The following is a 23859-nucleotide window of genomic DNA, read 5'->3' on the forward strand; positions in this document are numbered from 1 at the left end:
TTGTTTACTTCCTGAAAGTCGGCCATTGCGCTATGCGAGGCTTTTCCGAGACAGTAACTTATTCTAGTCTTACCAATAGCAATAGATTTTAGAACACCTAGATTTATCGATAGCAATAGTAATATAACGTTAATGCAACAAAACGAATGCCTTGCTTTGTTAATCATAACGTTGATGCAGTAGCGTATGTCGTTGTGTTGACTGTAACGGACATGATAATAACATAACACTGTGTACACATTCAAATTGCGATAATCGATTCTAACATTTTCAAATCGATGCAGTTGAATTTTCCCCTTAGGATCGATGCATTGCGATGCATTGTTACACCCCTACACCAAAGTCACTGGCCCACTGTGCGTGTGTGTATCTGTGTGTGTGCTAACTTGCTAGCGTTAACAACCGCAGAGGTGCAGCACCGGAGTGCAAGCGGTGTGACGTAATTGGCAGAACGCAAACTCATAAACAATGTTTCTGTACTGGAGGTGTACAGTATTTCAATAGGCAACCCTGAAAGGATTCTTTTTCTAGAAGAGCAACACTAGCCAAAACATAGGCATTGTATGCATAAAAGGGGCAAAAGCTAAAGTTAAGTGACTGTTACTTTTGTAGCAGTAGTTTGATTTGATAGTTTATTTGATAGGGACAGCACATGTTAATGAACATCGAGTACAACATACAAAATGTAAACATGCAGGGTTGTAGCAAGAGCTAATTTACACCAGGAGACGGCAAAACTCGTTCAATAAATAAATAGCCTGCTTAGGGTAAAAGTATTGTGACAATCAATGATTAAAAACAAGAAACAAGTTACATAAACTAAATCGGATTAAAAATGATCACAGTTCTGGTTTGCCTTAAAATGCAGTTTAAGATGAGTCTTGAACATGGAGTATGTGGGGCACTCTCTAATCACAACTGGTAGGCTATTCCAGTAGTTACCACCTTTAACAGAGAACACAGTTTTAGCAAAGGTAGTATACCGAAAAGGCACCTTACAGTCCCCTCTACTGATGTGGTGGTAATGCCAGTGTCTCCTTTTTGTTCAATGTCACTGGCTTTTTTATTAGGCCTAGTTGTTGGCTACAACTTTGCCACAGTAGGCATTAATCACTTAATAGTTCAAGTCTGTGTCCCATTCCCATTTGCACACGCAGATACACACACACGCACACAGTGGGCCAGTGACTTTGGTGGTATGTGCTATTGCACAGATGCGTGTCCCGTTCCCGTTTGCACATGCACAGTACAAATATACATTTATTTTTGAAAGAAATAATAAACTGTTACTTGAAATATTTTCACTGTGCTCCTAAAGTTGTTCATTTAGGAGCACATGTGCTCCTTGGGGAAAAAGGTTAGCGTAGAGCCCTGCCGTAGGTGCTCCTTGAGAGTGGTTTTAAAAGTGAGTAGTGATTCACATTCCTTTACAGCTGTGGGTAGGGCGTTCCACATTGATGTGGCATAATTGCGAAACGTGTTTAGTCCCTTGTTTGAGCCGAACCTGGGTTTAACATGATTTGTGGAGCTCCCTCTGGTGTCGTGGTATTCACTGACCTTTGGGAAGTATTTTGACATGTACATGGGTACCTTAGTCGTGTAGTGTATCTTGTAGACCAGGCCCATTGCAAGTTGTTGTACTCTGTCGTCTACTCTAAGCCATCCTAGGTTGTCAAAGTGGGCAGGGGTGAGGTGGGTTCTAGGAGTCAGGTCAAGCAGTAGTCTGACCAGTTTGTTTTGAGATGTTTGTAATTTTGTTTTCAGCGCCTTTTGAGGTGCTTTGGTACCATGAGGTGCAAGCATAGTCGTAGTACCCTTGACTGAGTGCTCCTGCCAGAGTCTTCAGGGTACTCTTGTTTACCAGAGAGGAGATCCGGTACAAGAATCTAGTTCGTTGGTTGACTTTTTTTTTATTATATTGGATGCCATTTGACCTATAGGCTATTCATGCTGAGTGAATCAGTTCCCCCAGCCACATTTGTGTAAAAAAAAAATTGCGGAATTAACTGATCGAAAATGTATCCAATCGTGGTCAAATGAAGAGATTTCATGATGCATTGAATCGTTGCCTGAAGAGTCGTAATCGAATCGTTGTGGGGTGAACATTTACACCCCTAGCGACAACGGATCGATGTAGCTGGAGCGTCATGCCGTCATCCCAACCTTTAGCTCCTTTTGGTGTGTTTTGGAAGGATGTTGTTCAGCCGTTTCTCTTGTGTGCCCCCCCCACCCCCCCCCCCCCCCCCCAGTATCTCACAGCAGCCACGGGAAGGAGCCGTATCAGGTCCTGGTGCTGGGCCAGGGCGAGGTCGGCCAGCTGGGTCTGGGGGACAACATCATGGAGCGCAAGAAGCCAGCCCTTGTGACTCTTCCGGAGAGCATCGTCCAGGTGGCGGCTGGGGGCATGCACACGGTCTGCCTCAGCCACTCTGGCACTGTGAGTACTGTATACTATATTATGTACTACGTGTGTGAGATATTTATATTAAGGCTGAGACCACTTATTGATTTATCGATAACTGTGTGAAATCGATAAATTTCAAGTTTTTTTTTGTCCATGTGTACATTATTTTATAATTTATAATTGAAAAAAAATCGATATTCATTGATGATTTTGTCCCGATTTATCGATTCTTCCAAATGGCATATCGTCTCAGCCTTAATTTATATATATATATATATATATATATATATATATATATATATATATATATATATATATATATATATATATATATATTATTTACACATACAGTCGGGCCCATAAATATTTTGACATTTTCAGAATTCTGTCTCTGTACACCACCACAATTGACTTGGAATGAAACAATCAAGATGTGCTTTAAGACATTCAGCTTTAAGTTGAGGGTATTTTCATTCAAATCAGGTGAGCCATGTAGGAATTACACAGTTAAACAGTTTCTACATGTGCCCCCCCCTCCCAAAAGTAGATCGATCCATTACCTTCTCAATGAACTGTTTTACAAAGCAAGTCACTTTGCTTTGATGTCTGGCTCGTTGGATGCGTTTCTTGGCATCAGATTTTAGTATCTGGGGGGAAATGATCTGATACCGATATCCCAGTAACTTGATCTGATACCGATATCTCAGTAACTTTATCTGATACCGATATCTCAGTAACTTTATCTGATACCGATATCCCGGTAACTTGATCTGATACCGATATCTCAGTAACTATCTGATACCGATATCCCGGCAACTTGATCTGATACCGATATCCCAGTAACTTTATCTGATACCAATAAAAGTACCGATTGTGTGTCCGTTTTCAAAAGTTCATCCTCCCAAACTTTCTGTCCGTCAAAACGGGACACTGAGATGGACACATAATCAGCCCTGTCCCAACAAACAGAAAATTACTCGTAGGGTATTTTCATTCAAATCAGGTGAACGAGGAATTACAACAGTTTCTACATGTGCACGCCCCCCCCCCCCCCCAAAAGTAGATCGAATCATTACCTTAACACATTAACTGCCACGGAGTTTGATCATCTTATACCATTCTCTGCCAGCACTGTAAGTCTATGGAGATGTTCACCTTCTTTGCAGGGCTATAAATTTTTTAATTGTATTGCTAAATTGACATTACTATGGCCCATTCAACATAGATTATCTATCGTTCAGGATGTAGGAACGTTTTACTTTTCCATTCATACGAAAATACCGTCTAGACTATAAATATGTTTTTATCGTTTTCTGCAGTAATTCCTAGAACGTGAGATATAGGCATAAATGCATATACATTACTTTATGTTATGTTTACGTTATGACTGATCATGCGTGGGTGAACGGAGGGGGGGGGGGGGGGGGGTCGTTTATAATTCTGTGATCGTCGTTGAATGCTTTATGTGGTATGGGTGATATATAGATCAGAGCAGTTTGCATGGATAATAATAAACACTCACGCTGAAAGTCACGGCAGCCTCTTACCATTGGGCGATGATACTGGAGCAAAAATATCCCAGTTATTTGATGGGGATCGAGTCGATCCATTTCCGGTTTGTATAATAATAATAAACAGCCCAAATCATGTCGATTATTGAGTTATGGCAGCGATCCATATCCATGGCGTGTGTCTACAGTCCCGCAACGATATGCGAGTGGCCGGACGTATTTAGGAGACTCACCGATATCCAACCGGCCATTTCCGTTTGGCAACTCGCCGATCATCCACCAGGTGGCAGTATTGAAGCCTTGCAGACAGGGAACAAAATTAACTTTTTGACTTACCAGCCATTTGGCTCGTAGATTTTAAAAACTACCAGCCAGGCAGATTTTTTACTAGCCAAAAATTTTAAATAGCTTTTTAGTATATCGCCATGTGTTATTATTACTATATAATACTCTCATATGCTATTTTCAATTAATATCATAAACAACATAAGGAATTTTAGCATAATTTTGAGTGGACTGAAGGAATGAGTCAGCGTTAATAGTTTTAAATGCAAATAATTTATTGAAACATAGAAGTGGGGTCGGGGACACACACTGTTTCAACTCACCACCCCCGCATCATATTGTAGTCTAGTCTGTCTTCAAACTTCCACTCCTCTCAAAACCTTTTTATATTTGAATATCAACATTATCTGTGCATCCTCAGTAATCCTCAGTTTACTACAATATACTCCTCTCCTGAGTCCTGACTAGTGACGTCATCGTCTTTCCAAACGCACGCACACACACAGAGAAAGGGAGAGTGCCCCCTCCCCCCCCCATTTCCCTTTCCCCAGTCCACACTGTCTGCTGTTCTCTATGGCTCTGCCGCTGATCAGGATTAGCTTGTTAGCTTACGCTAACATAACGTTCATTTCGGGCGATGTGGGCATAAAGGAATTAGGGATGCACGATATTGATTTTTTGACACCGATACCGATACCGATATCTTTATGCTCCTCAAGCCGATACCGATAACCGATATTTATTGTATTATAATATTTCTTTTAACTGTATGTATATATATATATATATATATATTTTTTTTTTTTTTTTTATTTATAAGCTCCGACGTCATCGGTACTGCTATCGGTACTCGAGAAATTATGGAGTTTTTTTTTGAGGAATTTAAACGTCGCAAACTAATCTTGTTGGCCGTTGTCTATTATCTCTCCTGTCTCTGCCTGCGAGCGGGCTCCCTCACACACACACTCACTCACTCACTCACTCACACACACACACACACACACACACACACACACAACTCACTCACACGGGTGCTGCGCTGCCGACTCGGTACAGACAGCTCTGCTCTCATAATGGCGGAGAGAACGAAATGTTCAAAAGTCTGGGTCTATTTTACTAAAGTCGATGCTGACAATGCTCGTTGCCACAAGTGCAACAAGACATTTGCCAGTAATGTATAAGCGCTGGTACTTGTCAATGTGGCTGGCGGGGAGATAACGTTAGCTCCGAGTAGAGTAATGGCTGACAATCCGGAGGTAAATAAACGAACGAGAGCTTCTGATTGGTGGTAAGAAGAAGAGGTGGGTGCAAGCCGTGGGACGTAATTGGCAGATCGACTGTCTGTCTCCGACTGTAACGTGACTACGTCACAGCCAAGAAAGGGAGCGCTCGATTTGTGAAAAACTCCCTGTTCCTAAACCACACGCTATCAGTTTTACCACAGTACTGGCAAAACGGGAGGAGGCTATAATAAAAACAAGCGCCCTTCATCCAAATCCACCCACACCGGATTTCTTTTAACCAAAAAATGTATTATATGTTATCGGAGCTATCAATAACTTTATCGGGATGACGTCATAATTGCTGATATCGGCCCGATAATTATCGGCCCGATAATTATCGTGCATCCCTAAAAGGAATGGCGACGATGCAATGTATGTTAGATGCATTTGACCCGTTGTGAGAAGAAGAAAAAAACCACACTTATTTCGGCTCGCAAAATAGGCGCACTGCTGTGTAGCTCTGCTCTCAGGGAACAAACTTTACTTTTTGACTTACCAGCCATTTGGCTGGTAGATTTTAAAAACGACCAGCCAGGCAGATTTTTTACCAGCCATTGGCGGTTGGCTGGTACTTATTTTGTTCCCTGGTTGCAGAGTTGTGCCGAGTTCCACTGCATCAGACGAGGCTCCGTGAGGGAAATATGAATAACATGGCGGAAATATGATCTCAATAACGTCGTACGCCGTGATCTGGCAGAATTAGCATGAACTTGAAACACGTCGTACAACGTGAATGGCGCAAGATGTGTTAATGAACTAGGGCTGGGCGATATGACGATATTATATAAATATCGGGTACAGTTCATTAACGATACACTTTTTTAACGTATCGTGGATATCGTGATGTTTTGCCCAAGAGGATTGTGTCGCGTCAATCTGGTCCACCCCGTTCAAACTTTTGAACAACGCCGCTCCCACACACACACTACTGCATCAAAGTTAGTACTTATGATTAACAAAGGCATTCGTTTTGTGGCATTAACATTATATAGTTACACGTTATATAGTTACACATCAGCGTATTTACCCAAACATAGCAACGTCCGATGACGACATAGATGGCAAGCGTTACTGTTCATATCTCAGTCCGTGCCGAGTTGTGCGTGCCCATTCTGCGGTCTGTTAATAACGTTTTCAATCAGACTGATGTATGGAAAGGCTTTTATTATAACATTTGTTGCAGTAAAATCATTATGCCTCGTTGTCATGCTGCGGTGCGCTAGTAATCACTCGTCGGCTGCGGTGAGCTGTTGTTGTTGTCGTTGAGCTGAGCTCTCGTTAAAATCAATGGAGGGCATTCAGGAATGTAAAAAAAGAATAGCGCTTGCCGATTGGTGCTAAGAACAGCAGGGCGGGTACAAGCGGTGTGACGTAATTGGCAGACTCGACTGTCGATCAAAATTATTCTGTTGCCGGCTGAATGGTTGAATGAATGAAAACGTTATTAACGATTGCAGAATGGGTACAATACAGTACAGCTCAATACAACAACAGTGGACTGACTGGAGGATGAAGACCAGAAAAAGACTTTCGGCTTTTTTACATAAGGGTCCTCTATTTTCAATTCATCAAAACATTTAGAGACATACAAATATACAGTAGTTTCATAAAAATGCTAAAATCCTATTGATTGATTGATTTAAAACTGTATTAACATATTGCAGAATGGGTACAGTACAGCTCAATACATACAATTGTTAAGGGGATGCAGACCAGAGAAAGACTTTCGTCTTGTTTACATCAGGGTCCCCCATTTTCAATTCATCATATTTCATATCTAAATCATATAATATCTCATTGCTAAATATATGCAATATATAATCTAATAATCCAATAATCTAAATCTAATATATAATATAAAAATGCTAAATGCATGGGTATTTTATTTTGTCTTTAATGTTAGCTTGCAAACTCAAATACTGTCTTAGTAAGCCTCATAATGAATTGTTTGGGGAAAAAAAGAAAAACATCGTGATGCGTATCGCCGAAAGGTCAGAAAATATCGTGATATCATATTTAGGCCATATCGCCCAGCCCTATAATGAACGGTATAAAGTTGCTCATTTTGGAGGCCACTGGACCAAAATGATTGAGATATAATAAAAATAAATGTCTTAAACAAAATTTTACAAAGCAAGTCACTTTGCTTTGATGTCTGGCTCATTAGATGTGTTTTTAATTGGCATCAGATTTTAGTATCTGGGGGGAAATGATCTGATACAGGTATCCCAGTATCGTTATCGGTGAGTCCCTAATATATATTACATTGGGTTGGATTCAAATGTATTGTCATTATACAGCACAAGTACAGTACAACAAAAGTCCTCCAACCAGAGAGCAAATGTAGGAGGTAAAGTGCAACAGTAATATACAATGTACAGGTGATTTTAAACTGGGTACAAAATAAAACTAGTACTATTGAGCAATAGGGTTTGGTACCGATCCATCTCTTTACTTTTTAAGGGTACCGACCGCATTGATCTAGCCATAAATTACTGGAAAAGGTACCGTTTGGTACCGTTTGGTACCGTTATCTATTTCCAGGTACCGATTCAAATGTGAACGGTACCCAACCCTACTGAGCAGGGCTCTACTAGGGCTGACCTTCAAAGCTTTTTTTTGGCCGTCGAAGCTTCGGGCCGAGATTCGATTTTAATTCGAAGCTTCGAGATAAAACTAATAATAATAAATATTATAATATACCGTAATTCCTCTAATAGTAACCCCGGCTTGTATTTGTTTCAACTGTAGCGGGTACCAGGCTTGTATTAGGAGGAGGCCTGTATAAGAGGGAGGCCTATATTTCAAATTTTCAAACGGATCATAATGAATAAATCAACATTTTGTGTCAGTTTGAACCCAGTAAAATGTACTGGGTTCATTTATTGAAACCAAGTACTGTATGAAATAGTAAACAGTGGTCACTGGTCATTTCAACGTTTTCAAAGTGAAATCACGTAACTAGCTCAGTATGCAGCTCAGTATATTAGTAACCCGGCTTGTATTAGGAGGCCGGCTTATAATTGCTTAGCTCAAGAGCGCACCCGGCCATTAATAGAGACCCGGCTTGTATTTGAGACCCGGTTACTATTAGAGGAATTACGGTATATATATATATATATTTTAATCTTATGTTGTGGGACTTGTACAGCACTTTGGTCAACTTTGTTGTTTTTAAATGTGCTCCATAAATAAAGTGGATTGGAGGGAGCTGCGCTGCCTGTGCGGCTGCTCTCCGTTACACAGCCAACAACATTACATTACATAATTATGTTGCAAACAATTATATAAATATTTATATGTAGTTAATGCAGACAAAGGCAGAATTCGACTTGTTGTTTTTATTAGTGCTGTCAGGCGATTAAAAAAAAGTTATCTAATTAATTACAGGATTTGTAATTAATCGCATAACTATTTTAGGCCTGATATTCTGTATCATATTTCAAATTGCATGTGTCCGGATGGCAGAATTCAGTACTGTATCTACAAAACCTTCTGTTTAATCATCTTCCCTTTATTCATTTGCTTAGATTTTTCAGGTCTGGTCAATTTGAGCATGGTGTTCTATATCATACTAGCTTCCGCTCAGCGTCATCTGCACTAACCTCACTTTGTGCATTTGCACTGAATAAAAATTCACAATGTACCTTTACATACCAACATTCGTCTGGCCACACCCCCATCCGCTACCTTCATAAGCAGGTGTGTGGCCACACACTCGCCTCCTTCTTCACTTTCACCACAAGGAAGTGCCTGTTATATACATCACTTGACGAGGTTGTTTAAGCTGAAGAAAGTTGAGTTACGTGTTTAAATTTTTTCTTGCTTTTTTCTTTCTCATAACTTTAAAAAGAAAAAAGCTAAGTCATAATGTTTACCTCTGAGGGTCGCGCTAGCAACGTTACCCTTCACCAGCGGTTCTCCATTTCCTCCTCTGTCGTGCGTCTTGGAGCGGGGTTGAGGCCACTTTCGTGGTCGGCAGCCGCGCCCGGTAGGCGTCCGATAGGTAGTTTGCCTCTCCAAGGAGCTGGTGCACCAGCGCCGTCTCCTGTGCGATGGCCTGGTTCCGGCTCTGGTTCCTTTGCCGCCGGAGAGTCGTCCCGCTGTTGGGCGGCCGGCTCCTCTGGTGGCGGAGGATCTCGCTCCCGTCGTAAGATGGTGGCTTGTAGACGCGAACGGCCTGGTTTTGGTGAGTTGCTGGAGCCGGATGAGGATGCGTCTGATTCTCCATGGCCGATGGAAACAGAGGACTACATGGTAGAGTCAGACGGGTTCTTATTTGACGCCCCGGTGGAGACATGTCCGCCGCCCGTCCAGGTAACACTGGAGGGGGTGATATGTCTCCTTGGGGTCCCTCGTACGCTGATGTTGGGTTAGAACCTCCGACTCGGCGGCGGGATGCCCTGCTATCAGCCACATCAGAATGTGGCTCTGTAACCAGTAGTCTGCTGCATTTGAGAGACGCGAGCTCGGTGGGGGAAAGTATGCAGGGGGAACTGCATGCTTTGTTCCCCGAGCTCATGGCGGCAGTCGCAAACGGCGTGCCGCTGCCGCAGCCACTGCCTGTTCCTGTCCCTGATGATCTCATAGGTCATCTCTGGCAATGCCGTCCTGTGAGAGAGATGGGCGTTGTCTGTCCATTTTTCCCCTCGATGGAGGCCTACGTCCGTCAGGGACAGGTGGTCTCCCACATCATGGGCCTCACCCCCGCCTACGTGCGAGTCACGAGGGTGGTGGGTTTGGTAGACTGTATGAAGGAGGGGGTGCCTCGGCTTGATAGGCCGATGGCAGCTCTTCTTTGTCCTGAGGTGGTGTGGGAGCCGTTACGGAAGCCGGTTCCCCAAGGGAAATCGGCGAGGCGGTTGGCTTACTGGAGTGACCAGTCATTTATCTCTGCGACTCAATCTCTGGCTGCCACTTCTAACATCGCGCAGCTGGCGAGATTCATGTCCGGGATGCGTGTATCGCTTCCGCAACGGAATTCGGTTTCCGGGTTCCTCCGATTGGCCGCAACCCCCACGTGACCCGCCCCCCTATCCACCGCTCTGCCGCTGCCGTGCGCGGCAGAGCGAGCGGCCGCGGACTCGCTCGCTTCCTCAATTTATACGCATGGAAGTATTGACTGAATGAATGAATGACAACTTTATTTAACAGATTGCAGAATGGGTACAATACAGTACGGCTCAATACACACTTGTTAAGGGGATGCAGACCTGAGAAAGACGTTTGTCTTGTTTACATCAGGGTCCCCCATTTTCAATTCATATAGAACGACGCAATATTTTATTTGTTTGTCATGACAAACCAATTACATAATCCAACATATGTGTAAAGGCACAACATATTCCAGTTAACGGTATCTTTTTTTAATGATTTGTTACGGCGCAATCAATACTTCCATGCATTCGGGACCTCCATGTTTGGGGGTATTCATCAGACAAATCGGATGCGGGGATTCGGCTCCCATCAGGCGGGCAAGAACTGCAGGTTTTCAGCCTCTCCCCTCTCTCCTGGAGCTTAAGGGCAGGGGTGCAGTGCTGGGCATACGCGGTCAAACGACGTTTGGGCTTCGTCACTGAGGCCGAAGTGCGCGCATCCTAGACTTATGCAAAGTCTAGGTGATAAGTGCCAGCGCGACGACACAAAAATTACTCGTCCCGGCAATTATCACCTAGACTTTGCATAATAATAGGATACCGACAACCAAATACAAGCCATAGGTGGGGGGTTGCTTGATCTACCGACTGGAAGGATGAGACAAGGTGTATCATCTGTTCTGTGCGCAACCGAGGGAACATGTATGCGCGTGCACGCGCGTGGGCGTTTGGCCTTCGCTCATATTACGACTGCACCCCTGCTTAAGGGGGAGCTTATTATTCCTGCCGCGGAGGAGGTGGCTACAACATCAACACACAGTGACTACATGCAGTCACTGTGTTGGCGTAGCCAGCGGGTAAATCGTGTTTTTTTTTATTTGTTTGTCATGACAAACCAATTACATAATCCAACATGTGTAAAGGCACAACATATTCCAGTTAACGGTATATTTTTTTAATGATTTGTTACGGCGTAGTCGTTCTATATGAATTGAAAATGGGGGACCCTGATGTAAACAAGACTAACGTCTTTCTCAGGTCTGCATCACCTTAACAATTGTGTGTATTGAGCCGTACTGTATTGTACCCATTCTGCAATCTGTTAAATAAAGTTTTCATTCATTCATTCATTCAGTCAATACTTCCATGCGTATAAATTGAGGAAGCGAGTCCGCGGCCGCTTTCTGCTGCGCGCGGCAGCGGTGGATAGGGGGGCGGGTCACGTGGGGGTCGCGGCCAATCAGAGGAACCAGGAAACCGAATTCCGTTGCGGAAGCGATACACGCGTCCGGGATACTGACGGGCGGTACGGAGCTGACCGATTTGCAACATGATCAGCTCGCCCAGTCGGCAGGAGCCATCCTGCATCTGATCCAGCTGCAGGCCGTCGCCGCTGGGAAAGTACGCGCCCTGGCCACTCTAGCCCAGCGCCACCTTTGGCTGGAGCAGGCGCGTGTGCCGGAAAGGAAGAGGACTCCACTTCTGACGGCACCCCTCTCCGATGCTGGGCTCTTCGGGTCGGCGTTGCAGCTGATGACCTCAACCTGCAGGGAAATGCAGGAGGAGCGTTCCGTGCTCCAGCCTCATTTCCCCCCGCCCAATGTCGCAGGTGGAGTCGGACGGAAGGCTCGTCGTCGGGGTTCCGTCGCCGTAGCAAAGAATGCCAGGAGGAGAGAGGGCGCCTCCGCCACTGCAGCCGGCCCATCCACACTCGGAGGTGACTGTAGGGATCGTTGTGACCAGCCTCCTATCCTTTACCGTCCCTCCGGGGCTCCCCGGGGTGGCAAGTCCCGAGCGGCTCGTGGCAGGCGTCGCTAAAGTGACTTTTTCCCTCTGTGGTCCCCCCCTGTTCCCTTCCCGGCCCATCGTATGATTTTGTTAAGAAATAAAGGGTCCCTCCTGGGAGGGACTATTTTTTGTTACAAACTGTGTTTATTCACTACTAGGCCTGCCACGATAACACATTTTGCTGGGCGATTAATTGCCCCCGAAAATATCGCGATAAGCGATATTATTGCGACCGGTTAGAGAATTTTTTTTTGAGAAATTTATTTCCCAAAACCTTTATTTTGAAGCCCACCGCTCCGTCTTTTCCGGTGTTTTAGACTTTTATTTTGAAGCCCACCGACCGGAGCGGAAGTATTGTTGTTATTATCCTAGCAGCATCTATGAGCGGCCAACTTGTCTCGTCCGGTTGTGTTTTTGAGCTAATGATAAAACAAATGTTGAGATTGTTGGTGAGCAACTAACTTTAGGTTAGTTTTAACGTTAGCTACTAACGTTAGATGCAGCTACTACAGGCAATCAACGATGAGGAGGAAGCGTCAAAGCCGTATAGAATAGAATAGCCCTGTGGTGCGTAGGCACGGGAGCGCAACTCGATTACCTGTTATAATAAATTAATTCATGTTTAACTTGTCCCCGTGTCCAGTCCTTTGACTAGTCCCACCCGTTCATTGTAAACAATGATGCATGTAATTGTATTAACGTTATTCTGTGTTGTAGCTATGCTATACGTTGTATTTCGTTTGTTAGCTATTTAGCTAATGTTGTTGGCATTGAATGAGCATCAACACTAGATCTTTAATCTTTATTTAGCAGTCCAGTTTCTCCGGGCAGTAGCGAGTAACTACTTGGGTCTAAAAATAGCTAACGTTACACTACAAAGAACGCTATTTGGTTAAAAGGAGCAACACTATTGAGAAATGTAGTTAAGCTATATGTGGCGTTGCTAGTGCCCCACGGAGCTCCCGTGCTGTGCTCTGTAGTAAGGCCAGCGGCCCCCCACACGGAGTGACTGACGAGGGGTACTGGTTCCGCCTCATTAAAACAAACGCGCAAATAGCAATTAATCGCGCCCGTCAAAATCATTGCATTAATTTTAATTATCGCTGCAATTAATCAATTTATTGCTTATCGCGGCAGGCCTATTCACTACACATGATGGGGATACGATGTGTGAACCTTTCGCTAGTGTGGGTTTGATAGAAGGGCTAGACTTTTAAGTCTTGTTGGTCGCTACATTTCATGTTAGAGCATAAGCAAGGCCTGCAGCTTACACTGGGTTGAAAAGGGTTTTTTCTGCCTTTCCCTGACTCCGCACCTATCACGGGCAGTTGAGTCATGGGTTTCCCCCCGTCATAGAATACGTCACTGGGCACGTTTCTATTGGACGACGGCTTCCGTGAGTTTTTTCAGACCCGTATGTAGGGTCTGTCATTGTCAAGTTGTCGGGGCAGAGCGTAGGAACTTAATGTTCTGCTACGCTCGATATACTTGTAACTTGAGTCTGTTGGTCACATGGCTCAATGTTACCGTGACTTTTCAATTCATGGCTCACGTGGGAAGTCTCTCTGAGGATTCCTGTCTCCTCTCTGTGGTGAGGGTGGCGGGATGTAAAAATGCAAATAATTTTTACCCTCAGCCGCGTCACGTGGGATTCATGTCAGTCTGTTTCTTTTTTAATAAAAAGAGGAAAGAATATGAAGCACGACGGCTCCTTGTCGTTCTTGGAGGACTTGGAGGACCAATGTCTGGTGTCTTGTTAGACTATCCATTGATGTGTTTGGGTCTCGACGCGTACATAGTGCTGGCTCGGGGTGTTTCTGATAAGAATCACGCATAAGGCTGGTACGCCTTGGTTGCTCATTATTAAAACGCAGTTTTTATAGGGCAACTGGGATGGAGGTTTTCTCTTCCGAGCGCCTGTTACTAGGTCTCGACGAATTCTCCTTCATATCTGGGGGATGTTAACGGAATAGATCAAAACATAGGTAGAGGGGTCTCACGCCCTTGGGGTGGGCCACTGAGCGCGGTACGAATGGGACCGTCTGGGTGGCGCCCTCTTTTCATGTTTTAGATCGACACGCGTACGCGTGATTAGGGCACAGGACTGGTTCTGGTCACGCTGGTCCAGGTCAGTTAACCCGTTGTCCGCCGGGGACGCAGATCTGCTGTTCTGGTACCCTGAGGGACTTGTGCTTTTTTCGGGGGAAAAAATGCCGGGTCGGCCCGGGTGTCACAGGGTTGGGCGTTATGGAGATCCTTTGTTGGGTACAGGTTGTACCCTGCGTTATCCTAAAGGGGCTGGTTTTCCATTCTTTTCGCTCCTCTCTTACGCATGGCAAAGAGGGGGCTGTTGGGGTGGTCTTATGGACCTCCTCTGGCATCCCTGTGTGCTTCCCGAGCCGCCGGGCCCGGTCCGAAGTTGTGTTTCGTCGACCCGTAGGCCTGGAATAACCCCTTTTTGAAAACTGAAACACTTGTACTGCGGTATAGCCAGTGTATACCCGCAGGTGTGTTTTGGAGTTTTTTCTTGAGGGGAGCAGAGTCAACTCCCGGGTTACCCGGTTGAGTGTGCCCCTGCACGTTCATGACGTCTGCCAATCGTGTCAGCCTTCTCTGCCTCGGCCCCTCTGGGTCTGGGTTTTTTGGTGGAGACTTTGTCATGGTGTGCAACAATACGCCCCTTCCGCCGGGGGTGCTGTTTTCAGTTGACCCCTTTGGCGCCTGTCTTGTCCGCAGTGCTCCAGGCTCTGGTCAAACGCCTGCTGCCTGGATTGAGGGATCGACCCCTTCTGGGGTCGTCTCCCCGGTGCGCTGCCTGCTCCCGCTGTAGTGTAGCCTCTTGAGTGCTTCGAGTTACGGCCATGCTGACTGCCTGAGTTTGCCATGGTCAGTATGCCAGGCGGCATGCTAGTGGGGGGAAGGGCCCGCTCTTGGAGGGGCCCTGTCAGAATACGCTGGCGATGTGGAGGGCGGTGTCACTAGTGACCGCCTGGTGAGGTCTTGATGCTGTGGCATCGTTGTCCTCTCCGGGCCCCCTTTTTCCGGGGGATCCAGTCCCTTCAGTGGGTCTGGGTCTTCCTTCGCACTCCGCTGCTACGGCCTTGCCACGGGGTTGAGTTGCTCTCGACCCCGTGATTTTGGGGGCGGTAACAAGGTTTGTTCCTTCCGTTCGTTCCCTAATGGCATGCGGGTTGTGCGTGTGGGTAGTCGTGGGGTCAAGCCACGGTCTGCTCACCCTGTGCGTTGAGTTGCTCGAGTTTCTCTTCGCACGGTCGGATCCGTCTCCCTCCCGTCCTCTAATAGGGGGGGTATCCTCCATTAGGGAGGGTCGGGGGGGCTCGGTCCTCCCCGGTTCTGATGGTTGTGGGGGGCCTCAGTGGGGTACATTTGTCGAGCTACAAGCTCCCGCTCAACTCCCGTAGTGCAGATGACGCTGAGCGGAAGCTAGTATGATATAGAACGTAAGGTTATGTATATAACCGTAGTTCTATGAATACTAGTGACGGCCTTTGATCTCGCCTTGTGGTGAAAGATTGGGAAGGAGGCGAGTGTGTGTGGCCACACACCTGCTTATGAAGGTAGCGGATGGGGGTGTGGCCAGACGAATGTTGGTATGTAAAGGTATGCTGAGCGTCACTAGTATTCATAGAACTACAGTTATATACATAACCTTACGTTATTCACACAAAAAAATTATAATTCTCATTTAGTTCATTACAATTTACTCGAGCCTAGTAACAGACACAGAATTTCTGACACTGGGAATACATTCCCTGAGATCCATAGATGTCCCTAGAATCAGATACCAAGAACATTCAAATGGACCATTAAAATAAAAAATAAAAGTTTGCCAATGTTTATTATGGAATGAATGAGAGAATAATTTTTTTATATATATATATTTTTAATAATTTTGACTTCGTTTTCATAACGTGATAATTTGCTGTGTAATTAATTAATCTAACGCGCTAAACTGACAGCCCTAGTTTTTATGAGTCGGGACACTATAAAAAATACTATAGAGAATTGTCAGTGCTGTAAAGTTTAAACCTTTTTAAATCTTAGACAAACGAAACACTTTTATGAAATATTGTAAGCCGTCATTTGAGGCTTTATAAAAGCAGCACAATGAACACACACCTGTCAGTGCCAAGTCCGACCTCATCTTAAATAACAAACAGCATTGCTTGTTGTAGTTAACACTTTGACTGCCATGAAACGTCTTTTCACGTCATTGCTGGCCATGCTCAAGTTGCCGGGGGACGCTGTACAGCGTCCTTATATCAATATTTCAAAAATCTGCGATCGGATTCATATGTCCCCGCCGCTGGCCTGAGATCCACCAGCAGGACCCACTGAGCTCTCTGGCGGTTCAGGAGCGCCATCTGGTGGCCGATCGGTGCAATCGCCAAACAGGATGTTGAATAGAGGTTGTCATGACGACCGTAGTACTTCCGGGCGCTCGCTATAGTTCATGGGACTCTGGCTCGTCACGCTACACGGTGATCGATTGGCAATAACTCGATAAACAACATGATTTGGACGTATATACCATTATACAAGCTGGAGATGGACCGGGTAAAAATATATCCCATAATGATAAGATTTCTACTCGACGATGATCGCCCAACGGCGCGCGGAGACTGGGGTGAGTTTCAGCGTGTAACGTTACCGTCTTCGATACTAACTGCTATTATCAACATTTGACCCACATTAGATGATTGGTATAACGCTGCCCACGGAATTATAAACGCCCCCTCGCCCATCCGGTCAACATCAGATGACGTGTAGTAACTTCTAGAAGTACGTCTAGTTGGAATTTTTTATATCGCGCTGATTGCCATCAAACTGTATTTCATCATCAATATAATGCATTTGGGGCTATATATCACGTTCTGGAGAAAGCTGCAGAAAGAGATGAAAACATACTTATACATTAGACCATACTTTACTATGAATATGTGAATGAAAAAGTTTAACGTTGCTACACAATGAACAATACATATAGGACTTTGAATGGGCCCTAATAATGGCAATGTAGCAATAGAATTTAAAAAGTTATAGCCCTGCAAAGAAGGGGACTTTCTCCATAGACAAATAGCGCTGGCAATCTATGGTATATCATGAATTTAACCTTAGGCAACCAAAGTGTTAACAAATGGAGTCAGAGTTATGTTGTACCGGTAGTTAACAAATAGAGCCAGAGTTAATGAGGCATATTGACGTTTGTTGCATTGGAGGCGCAAGATTTTGCAGGTGGGAGGGGGATACAATATATATATCTTTCCCGACAGCGCGACATCATCACAACAACACGCGAATAATATGCATATTAGATCACTCAGTGATTAACCGCGGCATATAGTAAATAAGGATATAAAGCATGTTAAAGACGCATTTATTGGACGCGTTGCGCGCAGTTTACATAGAAACAGCGCGACTCCCGACAGCGCGACATCATCACAACAACACCCGAGGTTGTTGGGTTGTTTGTTTCTGTGACATATTTTCGGTGAAAAACTCGAAAGGCAATTTTTTTGTTACATTTAGTTTCACTAAGTTAGGAAAGTAATGTTTTAAGTCAAGCCTGATGTTGCCTTGCACAAAAGAATGATCCCAGTCTCCTCCACACAGTGACAGTGAGGCATACAGTTTATTAATTGAATGAATGAAGTTTATTTTCTGTCTTTGTTTACAACAAATCAAAAACACTTGTGATCCTTTACAATTCTTAAAAACTAAATATATATATATATATTTTTTTTAACCTTCTATTTCTCCTATTTTTCTTTGATTTTCTCCCCGTCCCAATTAGTCGTTGTGCCAATTCCCCCCCTCCCCTACCTGGTTGTTGTACGCATGTTCTCCCACGAGTCGGTACAAGGGTGTCCTGATGTCGAACGCACACTTCCTCCGAGACGTGCGCTGTCAAGCCAGTGACGCTTTTTTCACTTGGCAGCGAGGACTCTCATTGGTGAAGTGTAACGCGTGGGAGGGCACGCTAGCTCCACCAAGTTCTGCCCCGCTGAGCAAGCGCCGAGACCTGACCTGCCAGATTCCCACCCACCAGCTCACCCCCTAATACTGCCAATTGTATTAGTATGAACGACCAGCCAAGCTGGTAGCAACTCGAACCCAGCATCTCCTGCGTTGGTGATGAGCGCAATCTCCGCTACGCCACCTGACCGCCGAAACTAAATATATTTTGATATAAAAAAAAACTTGGATAATTTTTTTTATTTGCAATGGGTATCGGATCGGTATTGGCCGATACCCAAACCCAAGTATTGGTATCGGGACTGAAAAAGTCGGATCGGTGCATCCCTAGTCATAAGAAACGACACTGCAACGTGATCTCTTTCCTTAGATCCTCATGTTTATTTTCATAAACATAGCCTCTGTACTGTATTGTCCTTGAACAGTCTTAATTAATTATTCTCCACCGTCTCTTCTGTCACGACAGTCCAATGGTTCTGGGCCTCTTCGTGGCCAACCACCATTCCCTGTTAGCCGAAGCTAGCAATGACATGGCATATTCCCTTCCTCCCCGCGAGGGGATGAGGGACTGTTTCAAAGTCTCTGATCAACTCGTCCGCTTGTCTGTGCTTCGTATCTCAGTCTAACTTACCCCGGAAGGAACTCGCACCTCATAACATTCTTACCATAGCACCGGGGGCCCGCCCCCTTTTCTTGTTACTACGTGACACGCGGTCTTTGACAATGGCTCTTTGACCCAAATCACTATAGCAATGGCGATGTTGACATTACCGCCCCTCTTACCTCATAACAAATGCTGTGGCTTGATAATGCACTTTCTCCAGATCGAGTAACCTTGATGCTGTGGCTATCAGCTGTTGATGTTAAACAGCACAGCCCGAATCTTCTATGACGCTTCTATCCTCAGGCCATCAGAATGCTAAATGACAATAACACTATGTAACAACCATCAAATGCACTCACAGCACACATCCACACGCACACAATCACTTTAAACAAACAACTCACTGCAGCACCCATTTTAGACACCTAAACACACTTTATATTTATTGGTAAAGAATTTGCACTACAACCCATACCTCATTACACCTTACTGTAAATTGTACCTAAATTGTATCTCATCCCATTTCTGCATTGTACTGTATAGTATATTGTATTGTAACTCAGTTACTTTTCTACTCTGCATTGTACATTGTATATAGTATGTATATATTGAACACTTTTGTCTACGTACTTGACTTCTATTTTATACTTACTATACTTATTTTATACTTATCTATTTCTATCTAGCACAATCTCTGGAGCAAAACAGAGAAGCATTTTATATAAAAGTATTCTGTACTTCTGTATGACAACTAATAAAGAAACTTGAATCCTCATTTGCTGCTGTTAGTCTGCTGCAACACACTCTGACTGCCGGCTACTTTTAAGATCTATAGATCCGTCAGTAGATGCTGTCACCCACCAATACATTATATACACATTGAAAAACATAGATTCCTTCACAGGTATTGAGACACTATGGTAGTAAGTCATACTGGCCAGCAGCGTATATATGAATATAAAATCCCCTCTTGTCGCAGGTCTACACATTCGGCTGCAACGATGAGGGCGCACTGGGCAGAGAGACGGCGGACGAGGTGGGCGAGACGAACCCGGACAAGGTGGCGCTGGAGGAGAAGGTGGTCCAGGTGTCTGCCGGGGACAGCCACACGGCCGCACTTGCGGACAGCGGCACGGTCTACCTCTGGGGCTCCTTCAGGGTGAGTCTGCGCACAATCTGAAGCAATGCATCTCTACCTCATTTTGTATTTTAGTTTGTATATTTTGTATATTGTTTCAAGTTTTGTTTTTATTTGTCACGTATAAAGTACATGCAGTGTTTCCCACAGGATCTTGTGAGACTGTGGTGGGTGAACCTCTGACCCTCTAGGGGTGTCCGGGGGCATGCTCCCCCGTGAATTATCTTTTTTGGTACATTTTAAAGTTAAATGCATCAATCTGGTGCACTTTGAGAGCAAAATATAGAGGCTAGGTCTATGATGAACTTTGTGCTCAAAACACAAAATCGACTAGACTAGAGCATACATTTGAGCCATCAAAGAAATTAAGCAAAAGTGGTTACCTGTGTTGAACTGGTATATTTTTTAGAAAATAAAAAATGTATACTGGATTACTATTATGACTACACTGCCAATACTACTGATATATCCCTATTGGCAAACTTTATATATATAATTCGGTTCATTATACAACTGTGGCGGGCCGCAAACACTGTACATGTACATTACAGTGAAATGCTTGGTTCTGAATGAGCCCCTGAGAATGTGCTTCATACAGTAAAAAGAATAAAGTCCCAACACTATACAAATAAACAATATACAACCTAAAGTACAATGAAGTAAAAATGCAGACAATGAGGTACAAAAATGCTAACTTTTTCTTTTGGTCTTTATTATTTTTTACTTTTCTTTACTGAAATGAAGCACAATCTTGGGAGGCTCATACAGAACCAAGCATTTCACTGTAATGTGAGGCTCATACAGAACCAAGCATTTCACTGTAATGTGAGGCTCATACAGAACCAAGCATTTCACTGTAATGTACCTTTTATTTTTATTTTTATGTAATGAATACAACAAAGACTTGAACTTGAAACCTAAACACGAACGTTCTGTACCGCTTGCACCTGAACCTCGCTGCTCCGTGTTCAGGATAACTACGGCGTCATTGGTCTCCTGGAGCCCATGAAGAAGTGCACCCTCCCCATCAAAGTCCCCATGACTGAGCCCGTTGTGAAAATTACATCAGGTGAGAGAGATGAGTCCCCATGTGGTCCATAGAAGAATCAAATGATTTATGTTAATATTAGGGATGTCCGATATTATCGGCCTACCGATATTGGCATTAAAATGTAATATCGGAAATTATCTGTATAGTTTTTTTTTTTTAATAATTTTTACATTTATTTACCCAGGCAAGTAAGAACAAATTCTTATTTTTATTTATTGTCAAAAGTATGCATAATGTGTTAATTCCACGACAAGAGATACAATGGGGGAAATAAGTATTGAACACATCAACATTTTGTTCAGTAAATGTATTTCCAATGAGCGTATTCAAGCGAAATTTGCACCAGACGTTTGTATTAACTCAAGAAATCCAGACAAGAAATCTAAACATTAAAGTCCATATGTAAATAAAGTTGTGTGTAATAAAGTGGAATGAAACAGGAAAAAAGTATTGGACACACTAAAAAAAAGCAGTACACCACAGCAAGGAACTAGCTGAAAACCAAAACTAATTAGGAGGCAACTCTACCTCCTATCTGTGCTAATAATGTCAACTGGGTTAGAATATATTGATTGGCTATAAAATGTTTTTTTTGTTACCAAGGTGCCGCACAAGAAACATCAAATGATGGGTAAAAGCAAAGAGCTCTCAAGACCTTCACAAACGGATTGTTGCAAATCATGAAAATGGAATTGGCTAAAGACGTATTTCACAACTTCAGAATCTTCCAGTAAGCACCATTGGGGGCATTATCCATAAGTGGAAGCAACATCACTCCATCATCAACCGGCCATGCACGGGTGCTCCTCGCAACATTTCTGATCAGGGAGTCAGAAGGATACTTAGAAGAGTAGCCAGAGAGCCAAGGACCACTAGGAAAGAGCTCCAGAAAGACTTGTAGGCAGCAGGTACAACTGTGACAGAAAGGACCATGGGCAATGCACTCCACCGCCATGGCCTCTGTGCACGCTCAGCCCGCAAGACTCCACTACTGAAAAAAATACATGTTGAAGCTTGTTTAAAGTTTGCCTAACAACATTTGGACAAGCCAGTGAATTACTGGGAGCATGTACTCTGGTCAGATGAGACCAAAATGTTACTTTCTGGCTGTCACACAACATGTTTGGAGGAGAAATGGCAGTGCACATTACCCGAATAACACTACCAACAGTGAAGTTTGGAGGTGGAAGTATGGTGTGGAACAATGAATGGAGCCATGTACAGAGAGATTCTTGAGAGGAACCTGCTGCCATCCACCAGGATGCTGAGGATGACACGTGGGTGGACCTTCCACCATGACAACAATCCAAAGCATACAGCAAAGGAAACTTGCAGTTGATTTCAGAGAAAGAAAATCAACTTGTTGGAATGGCCCAGTCAATCACCTGACTTAAACCCAATTGAACATTTGTGGAAGCATCTGAAGATCCAGATTCACAAGAGGCCCCTCCACAATCTTCAAGATTAAAGACAATCTGTGTAGAGGAATGGGCCAAAATTACACCTGAATACTGTGGGTGATTAGTTGCATCATACAGAAAGCATCCTTGGAGCTGTCATTACAAACAAAGGCTTCTCCACTAAGTATTGAATTAATTTAGTTAGTGTGTTCAATACTTTTTTCCTATGTCATTCCACTTTATTACGCATAACTTTATTTATGTATGGACTTTAATGTTTAGATTTAGTCTGGATTCCCTGAGTTAATACCAAAGTCTGGTGAAAATTTCACTTGAATGGCCACATTGGAAATATATTTACGGGACAAAATGCTGATGTGTTCAATACTTATTTCCCCCATTGTATGTAATGTTAATTACCTGGAATTATTCAGTTTTGGGGGGGGGGGGGGGGGGGGGGGACCCTGCATATATCGGTATCGGAAATAGTTGGACAATATCGGATATCGGTAAAAAAGCCAATATCGAACATCCCTAGTTAATATCGTTTTGTCTCAAAATATATTTTCCCTTGTTTTTACCGGCAACGTTTTGTACGTTTGCCATGTTGTTTCACTAAGTTCACACACTTCAAGCATCAGTGATGTAACATTCAGAATGAATGCTTTGTTCCGGAAATCCGCTCGCCTGGTCCGCTAGCGTTAGCTGTTAGCAATGACCGCAGTCGGCTAGCTCGCTTGTTGGATCATCTCACGTTCGCTATTAGACATTAATAGCTCGGACATTTCAAGCATCAACGATGTAACATAAGCATTTCGGAATGAATGCTTTTGTATAACGTTAGCCTGCTGCGACTCCTAAATGTCTAGCCGTTTGCAATGACGGCAGCCACCTGGTCCACTTGTTTGATTGTCTCCCGGTAATTCTCACCTTATTTGCCCGTCCCCGGTTTGGAGCGCTGCTTCTCTTACTACTCTTTCATGTTGATGGATTCTCATTGCCAGGTAACGACCACCTTGTGATTCTCGTTGCCAGGTAACGACCACTGGTGATGCTGACGCAGAGCGGGGAGCTGTACACCTCGGGCTGCGGAGAGCAGGGTCAGCTGGGACGCGTGGCTGAGGTGTTTGCCATGAGAGGAGGCAGGATGGGCTTTGTGAGTAATTTTAAGATCTAGGCCGCCACGTGCACCTGCAAATGGAGCAGGAGAGTAATGGAGGTTTAGTGCAAAAATACCCCCAGAAAGTTCATGGAATAGATGGAGCTATTCCTTTATTGATCCTCTTGGGGAAAAATTTGGGT

General features: G+C 44.1%; 1 protein-coding gene across 1 annotated transcript in view; it reads left to right on the top strand.

Annotated features, from left to right (window-relative positions):
- Positions 1–23859, top strand: part of LOC311226155 (regulator of chromosome condensation-like) — a gene marked incomplete at its 5' end in the record, with an annotated part of 49342 nt that overhangs the window by 15282 nt on the left and 10201 nt on the right. Inside the window, 5 exon segments of the mRNA XM_084311528.1 lie at positions 2250–2437; positions 19948–20127; positions 21079–21175; positions 23593–23601; positions 23604–23717. Coding sequence (XP_084167654.1) covers positions 2250–2437; positions 19948–20127; positions 21079–21175; positions 23593–23601; positions 23604–23717 — 588 coding nt within the window.

The sequence above is a fragment of the Notolepis coatsorum genome, assembly GCF_963971535.1.
Source record: "Notolepis coatsorum genome assembly, chromosome: 3".
NCBI classification, from domain to species: domain Eukaryota; kingdom Metazoa; phylum Chordata; class Actinopteri; order Aulopiformes; family Paralepididae; genus Notolepis; species Notolepis coatsorum.